This window comes from Crotalus tigris, unplaced genomic scaffold, assembly GCF_016545835.1.
Source record: "Crotalus tigris isolate CLP2741 ecotype Arizona unplaced genomic scaffold, ASM1654583v1 scf7180000018172.2679963, whole genome shotgun sequence".
NCBI lineage: Eukaryota > Metazoa > Chordata > Lepidosauria > Squamata > Viperidae > Crotalus > Crotalus tigris.
The window spans coordinates 304810-316262 of NW_024096864.1; the positions used below are offsets into that span (position 1 = coordinate 304810).

General features: G+C 47.5%; 2 protein-coding genes across 4 annotated transcripts; one reads left to right on the plus strand and one right to left on the minus strand.

The window, feature by feature from the left end:
* Nucleotides 1-1395: 1395 nt before the first annotated feature.
* KCNE5 (potassium voltage-gated channel subfamily E regulatory subunit 5) lies at nucleotides 1396-1888 on the plus strand. The gene has a single exon (XM_039348710.1). The coding sequence runs from the start codon at nucleotides 1531-1533 to the stop codon at nucleotides 1879-1881; it is 351 nt and encodes a 116-aa protein (XP_039204644.1). The 5' UTR covers nucleotides 1396-1530; the 3' UTR covers nucleotides 1882-1888.
* Nucleotides 1889-7601: 5713 nt separating this feature from the next.
* Nucleotides 7602-11181, minus strand: NXT2 (nuclear transport factor 2 like export factor 2). 3 transcript variants are annotated; one of them, XM_039348722.1, is made up of 4 exons: nucleotides 10942-11181; nucleotides 10408-10494; nucleotides 9653-9797; nucleotides 7602-8199 (listed from the first exon to the last, which is right to left on the minus strand). In XM_039348722.1, the coding sequence occupies exons 1-4, from the start codon at nucleotides 10954-10956 to the stop codon at nucleotides 8021-8023; spliced, it is 426 nt and encodes a 141-aa protein (XP_039204656.1). In that variant the 5' UTR covers nucleotides 10957-11181; the 3' UTR covers nucleotides 7602-8020. The 3 variants fall into 3 exon arrangements, with proteins under 3 accessions (XP_039204656.1, XP_039204655.1, XP_039204654.1); XM_039348721.1 differs by lacking the exon at nucleotides 10942-11181 and adding an exon at nucleotides 10859-10914; XM_039348720.1 differs by lacking the exon at nucleotides 10942-11181 and adding an exon at nucleotides 10759-10778.
* Nucleotides 11182-11453: the final 272 nt, after the last annotated feature.

The window sequence follows — 11453 nt, forward strand, 5'->3', positions numbered from 1 at the left end:
CTAAAGAAATCTTAGGTGTCTGGGGAAGAATGTTTCCAGCTTTCTTGTAACGGAAGAACTAAGACCCAAAACCCACAGCACTTGTGTTGATTTTAAAAACACCCCAGGCACTTCTCAGAAGGTGGAGTCTTCATGGCCTAATCATGCAAAGGAATAGACGAGATCATCAGACAAATCAACCCAGACTCCTCACTTGAGGCCCAAATGACCCGGCTCAAATTATCCTACTTTGGACACATGATGCAAAGGTCCAAATATCTGGAGGAGGCTCCGAGGCTGGAGAAGGAAAGAGAAGAAAAGGACCACCTGCGGCAAAGGGGGATGGGCTCAGCAAGTGAACGCACCCTTGGCAGACCTGAAGGTTTGATCCTCGTGGAGAAAATCGACGTGGCCCCTAAAAATCAAGAGCCACCTTTGGTGGCATCTAATCTAATCCAATCTATGGCAAATTTAGACAGCATACTAAAAAGCAGAGACATCACTCTGCCAACAAAAGTGTGTACAGTCAAGGCCATGGTTTTCCCAATTGCAATGTATGGCTGTGAAAGTTGGACCACAAGAAAGGCTGAGCGCCAAAGAACTGAGGCCTTTGAACTCTGGTGCTGGAGAAGACTCCTGCGAGTCCCCTGGACTGCAAGGCGATCCAACCGGTCAGTCCTGGAGGAGATCAACCCCGACTGCTCTTTAGAAGGCCAGATCCTGAAGTTGAAACTCAAGGACTTTGGCCACCTAATGAGAAGGAAGGACTCACTGGAGAAGAGCCTAATGCTGGGAAAGATGGAGGGCAAGAGAAGAAGGGGACGACAGAGAAGGAGGTGGCTGGATGGAGTCACTGAAGGAGGAGGCGTGAGCTTCAATGGACTCCAGAAGATGGTAGAGGACAGGAAGACCTGTAGGAACGTTGTCCATGGGTCAGACACGACGTCGCAATTAACAACAACAAATCAATCAGAGCTGGAGTTTCTGCACAGTTCCTCAATCCAGCTCAGCCACGACCAAACCCTGCTTGTTTCTTTAGATCGGCCAGGCGATGCGAAAGGCTGTGCCCTCCCTGAAAACGCTCCACCAGGGTCCAAGAGGCTTGAGGGACGAGGCCAGCAGCTGCTCCCAGTCCGGGAGAAACCGCGACTGCAGCGCGGCTTGAGACTCCCACCGAGACCCCCCCCCCACTTCCCAGGACAAGCCCAGCCCAGAGGGCTCCCTTCCGCTCCTGGCCATTCAAGCGGGTCCCCAGCTTTCCTTCCAGTTCCTGGGTGGGGGGCTGGGTGGGGGGGTGGGGGGCAGGGCCAGGATCCCTCCCAAACTAGCTCAGGTTTCAGGATTTCCCATTAAGGAACAAAGGCGCCTCCGGGAGGCGGAGAAAGCCTGGCTCGACCCCCCCCCCCACGCCCTCTCTTAACCCGGGGGGGGGGGAGGAGGAGGCTCCCCCGGCCCCTTGCAAAGCCGGCAAGCGCAGCAGCTGCAGCCTTTGTCTCTCTGCCCGGCGCCCGGCAGGCTAGAGGGAAGGAGCCCCGGGCGCGCAGCGGAGCCATGCAAGAGCCGGGGGCGAACTGCAGCGAGAGCCGGCGGCTGCAGCTCCTCCTGGACCGGCTGTGGCAGGAGCTGCGCGGCGAGGGCGGCGGGGGTCCCGGCCCCAGCGCTTCTCCCAGGCCCTCCGCGCGCCCGCCGGGCGAGGACGACGCCTACCTGTACATCCTGCTGATCATGATCTTCTACGGCTGTCTGGCCGGCGGGCTGATCCTGGCTTACACGCGCTCGCGCAAGTTGGAGTCCAAGCACGACCCCTACCACCTCTACATCGAGAGCGACTGGGCGGCGGGGAAGGGGGTCCCCGCCAGCCCGGGCGAGCGCAGCAGCAGCGGGGAGAGCGAGCCTCTGTGAGATGGGGCTGGGGGAGGCTGCGCGGCCAGACACCCCCCCCCTTCTCAAATCCCCCCACCCCACCCCCGCCGAACAGGACTCCGCGGATAAGACCCCCACTCACGGGGAGGTGGGGAGGGGGGCTTCAGGATTCAACAGGACCCCTCTTCATGTTGAGGAAGGCAGGCCACTGGCTTCCTAAGCCCCCCACCTCTTTCCCCCCCCCCATGAATTGCAACGGTCCTTAACGGAGAAGCAGCATTCAAGGGACTGTGCGTAAGGGAGGCGAACGGATTGGGTTGAACTGCGCTCTTTTCGCTCCCGCTTCAGCCTACCACCCCCCCCAAATCCTGGGCGCCTTGGAAAAAGCCTCCTAGATTTTGGATGCTTCCAACCCCATCTGGTTGCTTCGCCCAGCTCCCAGGCTCTGCAAAATAAAGGTGAGTTCTCCAGCCAGCTCCCCTTGCGTCTAGTTCGGGTTTCCCAGGCAGCGGCTGGGCTGCCAACATGTATTCTGCGATGAACTTTGGAGAAAAACGCTAGCCTGGAAGTCTGCGCCTGGTGCAGTGCCTGGCGCTTCTTCGTCCCTCCTGGCCAGCTGCCAGGGCTGGATTTTGTCCAAGGCGGTGGGAAGAGGCCGCAGCTGCATCCAGAGGCTGACCTGAAAATGCAAAGGATGCTTCCAGAGGGTTGCCGTTGTTTGTCTGCTTTCACCATCACCAACCGAGAGGCCGTGTGTCTCTGGCGCAGAATGCAGGTCAACATCTGTTTAAGGCAGTGGTTCTCAACCTTTTTAATGCCGCGACCCCCAACCGGTCGTAAGTCGAGGACTACTCAACCGGTCGTAAGTCAAGGACTACTCAACTGGTGCAGCACCGTTTGCAGAATGGGACTTTTGGCGGGCTCAGCAGGGCAGAGACAGCCTGGACAATTCCTGTTGGCTTTTGAAAGCCAATAGAATTGGACTCTATTCAAGAGTCCAACCCACAGGTTGAGAACCACTGGTTTAAGGCAAGAGTGGACCAGCTCCAGTTTTGGAGATTGCACTGGGATGCTGGACTTCAGGAAACTCAAGCATCCGATTGCTCCCAAAGGACATCCTCAAGACCTCACGATAAAGACTAAAGCAGGACTGTCAAGTATGGCTTAAGAGCGGCCACGAGCCTCACCCAGGATTCTCCTGCTGGATTTAGTTGGCTTCTCTTTAAAAAAAAAAAAGTTTTTTAAAAGAAAAATGTAGGCACGGGAGGACAAATATAGGTGTGAGACGATGGAAGGATCTGTTTGAACAGTAGGGCCGATCCAAAGCCAAACCTTTAGTATTTTGTGTAGTTGGCAGTGCCTTACTTGTGCTTCAAAACCATATTCCCTGGGTGTTGGCTATCTGGGGCACAAGGACTACAATTCCCAGCAGATACGTCTAGAACAGTGGTTCTCAACCTTTTTAATGCCGCGACCCCCAACCGGTCGTAAGTTGAGGACTACTCAACCGGTCATAAGTCGAGGACTACTCAACTGGTGCAGCACCGTTTGCAGAATGGGACTTTCGGTGGGCTCAGCAGGGCAGAGACAGCTTGGACAATTCCTATTGGCTTTGGAAAGCCAATAGAATTAGACTCTATTCAAGAGAGTCTCTTCTATTGGCTTTCAAAAGCCAATAGAATAAAAGGGAGTAGCACAGCTAAGGAAAAGGGGGAAAAAATGGTGGACTGCATTGTTTGGCGACCCCCGTGAAATGGTCGTTTAACCCCAAATGGGGTCCCGACCCACAGGTTGAGAACCACTGGTTTAAGGAGAGAGAGAGAGAGAGAGAGAGAGAGAGAAGGAAGGACACAGTGAATGGACTTTCACATCTCACCTTAACATTCTGTCCTCAATCATTCATAGTCTGAAAGGGGCCCTGTCTACCAGAATGGGACAACTCGCTGCAGGACAATCCAACAATTCAATTTAATCATTTAAAATAATTAAAACATTATGTTTTGTCATTCACCTAACACTTTGTCCCTTCTTTTGCAACCATTCCTTCAATATTACTGCAAATCTTGTCCCATGGCGAGTTGGCCCCGGTGAGTTACTTTAGACCCCCTGCCCACTTCTGTTTTTGGAGACGCTGATTTTCTTCTTGGTTATTTTTCAGCCAACATTTAAAAAAAAAAAAAAAACTTTTCAGATGATCCTCAAATCCTAAAAAGCAGTATTTCAGTGGAGAGGCCATTTCTGTTAATGAACCAATTTTAGCAAAGGGGTTGTCTTTGGTGTAAATTAAAGGGTAAATGCTATGAATTTGTTAACTTAGGAAGTAGAGCTAATGAAAAGAGTTTCCATGTTTTAATGATTTTTGAGAAGTAGATTTCCAGTAGAAATAAAATAACATTGACATGAACATCTGGAAATGAACAGTTTGCTTTCGAAGGTGCAGTGAATCTATGCCGATACATTACAACAGGAGTCTTGGAGACCCCTGCATTATGACATCCCAGGTTCTTGGGAAGGACTTGATGTGTATGACAGCAACACCAGCCAAAGAATTGGCAGCTGTGATTTGGAGTCTTTAATACATTTGTGCACTTTTTAGCGGTGACCACGTGCTTGTTCAAGTGCCGAGTGACTTTTCATCGCTAGCACTGACGTTACCTAGTTTGAGTAATGAAACATCTGCAAGAAAACAAGCAAGCTCAGAGAGCACCAAGGAGCCATCATGGTTTTAATGGTCTTCTGGGAGGCAGATCCCATTTCCATCTATCAACAAAGGGCCTTAATGTTCTCGTACAAATTTCACATTTGCCAACTAAATGTCTTTTGCAATGCCCTTAGGTGCGAATATTTATCAGAGCAGTACTTTCTCCATCATGACTCGTGCAGCAACATTGGATGGGCTACTCTCCCTTCTAAATGTCTTGTTTTGGCATTGATTAATCCCAATATTACAGAATAAATTTCCACTGGAAACAAACCCCTTCACAGGTGGCTCTGAACATGCTTGTTTTCCCAGTATATATTTTTTAACATTACAACTTTTGCTTTCTTTAGACTTGTTTTATTTTCATCTTAGTAAGGATGCTTTCTTCTTGTACCTTCAAAAGGATTCAGAGGGGTACAATACAGTTTCTACATAAGTGTATGAACATGTGGCAGGGAGGGGGGAAGCTTGTAATAGTTAAAAGGAAGCTACATGCTGAAAATAAAACCTTAAAATGTCCCTACAAAGATCTCTTCATGGACAGAATGGAATCCACTGGTAATAAATACCTGAGTGGTTTATACTGTAGTTGCTGGAAACCTGCACAACTCTACCAGCATCCATGACATGCTGAAATCTCCCCTGGAGCTCTTACTGATTTCAGAAATCTTTCAATGCAGTCTCCTATCAATAAAGCTTTGCCCTTTGGAGTAATTGTATCTAATGATAATTAGGTATTTATTGCCCTGGGAAAGATCTTTTCCCCTATTATTTTGCGTTAAGTAAAACCTAGCCAGGTTCTTCTTGGAATCCAGCTCCTCTCAAACCTTATGATGGAATTTCTATTTACTATCTCTCTGGATGGTTTTCCCAGTTGCAATGTATGGCTGTGAAAGTTGGATCATAAGAAAGGCTGAGCGGCAAAGAATGGAGGCCTTTGAACTATGGTGCTGGAGAAGACTCCTGCAAGTCCCCTGGACTTCAAGGCGATCAAACCGGTCAGTCCTAGAGGAGATCAACCCTGACTGCTCTTTAGAAAGCCAGATTCTGAAGTTGAAACTCAAGTACTTTGGCCACCTAATGAGAAGGAAGGACTCACTGGAGAAGAGCCTGATGCTGGGAAAGACAGAGGGCCAGAGAAGAACGGGACGACAGAGAATGAGATGGCTGGATGGGGTCACTGAAGCAGTAGGTGTGAGCTTCAATGGACTCCAGAAGATGGTAGAGGACAGGAAGACCTGGAGGAACGTTGTCCATGGGGTCGCGATGGGACGGACACGACTTCGCAATTAACAACAACAACCTCTCTGGATCTACATGTGTAATGGCAACAGCACTTAGACCAGTGATGGCGAACCTTTTAGAGACCGAGTGCCCAAACTTGCAACCCAAAACCCACTTATGTATTGTCGGGTGCCGGGTGGATGTGGCCCATTGGGTGGGTGTGGCTGCAGTGGTAATGGCAGACTGGGTGGGACTAAAAAGTTCAATCAATTCCAACTTTGCAAGATCTTTTTCTTGCAAGAAGTTGAAATTGATTGATTGAACCTTTTTTTCCCCCCCACACGGCGGCGGAGGCCTAAAGCGAAAAGGTTTTATAAAACCCAGTTGAAGGCCTAGGACTGGGGCAACAGCACGCGTGCCCACAGAGGGCTCTGCGTGTCCCCTGTGGCACGTGTGCCATAGGTTCGCCACCACGGACTTAGACTTTCATACCGTTCCATAGTGTTTTATACCACTCTCTGGATGGTTTACAGTGCAAGTAATCTGGGTCCTCATTTTACCAACCTCGGAAGGATGGAAGCCTGAGTCAACCTTGAGCTCCATCAGGATTGAACACCTAGCAGTGGGCAGAGTCAGCCTGCAATGCTGCATTCTAACCACAGCGCCCCCAGGGCTCCCGCTGCGCTGCATGCTTTTCCTTCCCATGGGCTGGTGTGTTTCCTGACTCTGCGCACCTGCATTTGTGCTCCCCGTTTGTCTGGTATGCGGATCGCTGAAAGTTCTCCCTGCTCGTAAATACGGGACAAGTCAGAGATGCACTGTCCTGGGTCATGTGAGTAGGAGCAGGGCTTAGAATAAGGAGTCGGCAATCATTCCAGCTGTTACCCCAATTGTCCACCCTAAAGACAGGCCCTGGGAAATTTTACTTCCTACAAAGCAGCCTCTTACTATTTTCAGATTTGGATTTTTCTTTTGCTTAGCTCTCCCCCCACATCAAATTTGATCCCATCCCCTATTGCTGTTGACAAATTACTTTTATGTCCGATAGAATAGCAAACCCCTTTAGATAATTAGTTTCCAAGGTTTTGTTGAATTGGAAAGCATACAAGGGCCCTTTTTAAAATTTTACTGCAACTATGAATTGTATAGGACAGGGGTCTCCAACCTTGGCCACTTTAAGACTTGTGGACTTCAACTCCCAAAATTCCTCAGCCAGCTTTGCTTGAAGGCAAACAAGGTCCAGGCAGAAGAAGAACATTGTGGCTTCAAAATCTAAGGGACTGGTTTGGACAAAACGCAGCAGCACTTTTTTGTGCTGCTGCTCATAAAAACAGGATCGCCAACATGATCGCCAACGTCCAATAACAGATATGGCACAAGAAGAAGGAAGATTGGTGCGGCATGGGAAGGTAATATAACAGGCACCAAGCACTTTTCCTACAGATTGGGAAAACTTGGGGAACAAAAGGGAAAACCCTCATGCAAGGCTGAACAGAGAAAAGTGGGGTATTTTCTATCCCATTAAATGTTTGGACTTTTCACTGTGAAAAATGACAAATGAAGAACAATGTAGAGAACAATTAAAAAGACTCCCTTAGGTGGGTTTTCCCTTTTAATAAGACCTTTTTTTCCTTCTCCTCCCAATACTGTAATCTGAAGCAATTACTGCTATGGAATAAATGAAAAAGACAAACGTGTAAGAATAGCATAAATACGTAGAGAAATTCCATGGGAATAAATGAGCCACATACTCGCTTTGCCCAGCCTGTAGCAAAATTCTTGTACTTGTTTCAGCAACACCCACAAATCCCAAAAGACCTCATGAATCACAACCTTTGTCTCTCCCACCATCATTTTTAATTCTCACTGAAGTAAACAAAACTTGTGCCTCACAGCATTTCTCCCCAAACATTCAAAAGAGAAGAAGAGTCCGCCATGTATCAAATTCGAAATCTGTTAATGTCAGAAAGTGCACAGAACACTTACAAAATTGATTCCACTGTCACCTAAAGAGCTAATCAATATAATTAAACTGGAAGTCTTTTCGCTGCGATGCAACCTAACAAAACCTTGAAAGCAAGGAAGTTCTTTCATTGAAAAAACAAAATGTATTCTACAAGTTGCGAAATGTACGAAGAGGTGCGCAGAGACAGATGGATTTCCATACTCAATAGGCTCGTCCCCAAAAGCCAGGGCTATTTAAAAAATAAAAATAAAAAATCCAGACGAAGACCCCCACGGTTGCTCCTCTCACTAATGAGGGCTTTCTTGGAAACGGAGACAATCGCTCATGACTTTCCAGACTGTGTTGTTATTCGTGGTCTGTTCGGTTAGCAAGAAGTTCTGGTTGAAGTACTGCTGCTTATTCCCATCAAATTTAACGGGTCCGCAGGTCACAACTAGAACTGTAGTCTGATTCTGAGTTGCTTGCTCTTGAGAAAGGAAAGAAAAAGAAGCTAAAACATAGAGGCCTACTTTCAAACACAAGCATGAACATTTCTAAGGAAATCTTCTTTAAAGTCATTCTATCTCATTCTAATTCTTTCCCAGTGTTTAGAAGTAATCTTATTTAGCAGTTCAAATGCATGCAAATGTGAGTAGATAAATAGGTACCACTTTGGTGGGAAGATCACAGCTCTCTGTGACATCATGCTGACCACATAACTGTGTGAATGTCTTCAGACAGTGCTGGCTCAATGCCCTTGAAACGGACAGAAGCACTAGCCCCTAGTCGGCAACGACTAGCGGAGTAAAATCCGCAGGGATTCCTTTATCTTTACCGTACCTACTTAAAAGTAAAATTCAGCCGCTTTATCCTATGATTAATCTGAGCAAAGAGATGTGATCTAATCAATGGTGTCTACTGTCAACGCTGCTAACATGGGATGTTCTTGCTTTGACAACATATGAAGATGTGGCCTTTTTCTTTCTTATGCTTTACTCTTAGAATTAGATGATGCTGGGGGACAAGGCGGAATGCGCTGGGAGTTAGTCAGACATAGCAGTATTGTACTAGTGTGTGAATTCAGAGCTTGAAATAAGAGATAAGAATTGGCGGGTTAGAAAACAGGAGGGAAAGCCTGCATTTCAAACTAATTCGAGAATGTTGATTTATGACTGTTAATTGGAGGAGGGAATTGTGCTTTGATACTGTGTGCTCAAGGAGGGGAATTCAAATTTCGGCTTCGACCATGTACCTGCCGATGCCATGCAACTTGAATAAAGATTCTTTAAGGTAAACAATGCCTCAAAGTTCTTTGAAGAGTTTCATCTGTCGGAACCGTGACATCTACACAGCAGCGGGCGTAGGGACGCACCTACCGAATGTCCTGCCTTTTTTTAAAAAATGCACGCCCACACAGGATGCTGCTGGTATCCCCTGCCTCTTTCTTTCAAACCCATCCAAGTACACTGATGCCAGCAATTCTGTCCTGCAACTGCGAGCATTTTGTGACACGTCCTTGATAACTGATAGTTCAAACCGCATGCTGTCTCCCTTCAAGCAAACTGAGAAAAAGAGGGTTTCCACTGCAGACAAAGACATGTTTTAATTTATATGCCGTTAATCTCACCCTGCAAAGAGACTCTGGGCACTGTGAGAAAATTCATTCTTCACTTGGAGCAAAATGCAGAACTGAAGGTTGCGTTCAAAAGGACTACGCAGGATACTAGTTTACAAGGCTTCTTTCTAAAAGAATATTTAGGTAAGAATCATACAGATGTTGTGGAAACGTTCAGATAGCGCCTAGTTGTATAAGTTCAAATATTTTAATTGCGTTTCAGAGAAGAGCTGTTTGTCCTTCACACCATCAGAAAAGATTACCCAGACCAGTGCATGTTAATAACTTTGTGGATGGTGGCGCTGTTTTTCTTAGGCTATCTTACCATGAACAGGCTGGCAATCAAACGTGTTCACTTGAAAGTCACTAGATGGTAACATCTCAAAGAATTTGGCAAGAGCTTCTTGGCCAGATACGGCATTCCCATTCCAAACTAGAGTTGCATCATCGGTGTAGAGCCTGGTTAATACCTGCAGAACATTAGAAAACAGAATGAGAAATGCCAGCAGGATTTGCCCTTTCCATTCGCAAGTCCCCACTGAAAAATCTCCTTTTGTCTTACAATCAAGTTGCTGCCTTTTTTTTTTTTTTTTACAAGATACTCAAAAGAATTCTTAAAAGAGGTTCCCTGGGAAAACTCCACTCGGTTAAATATTTGCTCCCCGTAAACTGATAGATGAGTACTCTGAAACTAAAGATAGGAAGTATAACAAAATGTTTCAGACTGTCTCTAGTGAAAAGAGAACCTAATACACTTCAGCTGATTCTTAGAGATGGCTTGGAGAAGTCCCTGCAGTTTTCTTGGCAGGGTGTTTTCAGAAATGGTTTGCCGCTGTCTCTTTCTCAGGACTGAGAGAAAGTGACTGGTCCAAGTCACCCAGCTGACTTAGTGCCCACGGTGGGACTACAATTCACGGTCTCCCAGTTTCTAGCCTAATGCCTTTATCACTCAGACTGTCTCTAGCTGACTTCAAGTTGAATGTAAACAGGGAGGTATTTCTAAAAGTAATAAAGGAAAGATAAAAATATATATAGCCATACATTCTTAACTAACAAAATAGCTACTAGAGATCTACATACCCGCCTTCTTTTATCCATGGTTTCATAATAAATATTTGCAAATTCTTCTGCTGCTCTACATGCTTGATCCACATAGGTTTTGAAGTCCTAAAATAAACCCACATAGTTAAATGGAATTATCCTCAATGGACATCATTCATATGCTACGCGGATTTAGCATTCTACTCTGCCAAGTGCTAGCAGACCCAGGAAACAATTCTGTTTTAATTTTTTTATTTTAATATTTAAAAAAATCCAATAAGGAAAAGAAGAGAAAGAAATCCATACTGAAAGTATATGGAGACTGACCCAAGAAGTCGACAAAACACACACCACACACACACACACACACACACACACACACACACGTACACATAACAATAAATACATATAACGCAGGTAAAATATTGCACAAATATTCATCCATAAAAGCCTAACTTCGCTCCTCCCGGCCTTCGCGCTCTCCTCCCACCCTGCTTCGGATCAGAAGCCCCATCCTCCGCCCCCTGCCCGGGGAGGATGGGCTTCGTAGTCCGGCGCCGGGGCTTCTCTTACCACGAAGGCGGACATGCCAGCAGCGTCCTTCCCGGGCGGTGGCCACGAGCGCCGTCAGAGGCCGTTTTCCCTTCCGGTCCGTTTCCCAACGCCTTCCGGTGAACCGCGGGTGTCCTCTCCGGCAGTTCCGGCTCGGCTTCGGACGCGCGAGAGGACAGGAACAGCCACGGTTCATCCACTCTGCGTAGATATCCGGCGGATAACGGGCGAGCCGGACCGAGGACGGAGCCGCTTGGCTTCCGAAGGAAGGAAGGAAGGAAGGAAGGGGTTACGCCATAGAGTGCCGAATCCTAGAGCGGCAACGCATGGCGTCTACCGGCGGGCCTTGTAACCCCGACGACTTCCGGTGCTGACCGGAAGTTGGAGCCACGTGCCGCCGTGGAGAAGATTTGCCCTTCTCACAACCCTGGGAAGGAAGGGCGACCCGTCCCGCCTTTGGGTTTCCCCGGAGGCGCCCCCGAGGCGGCTGCTTCTCGACCCCAACTCGAGGAGGGACGGGCCCAGCTGGAAGG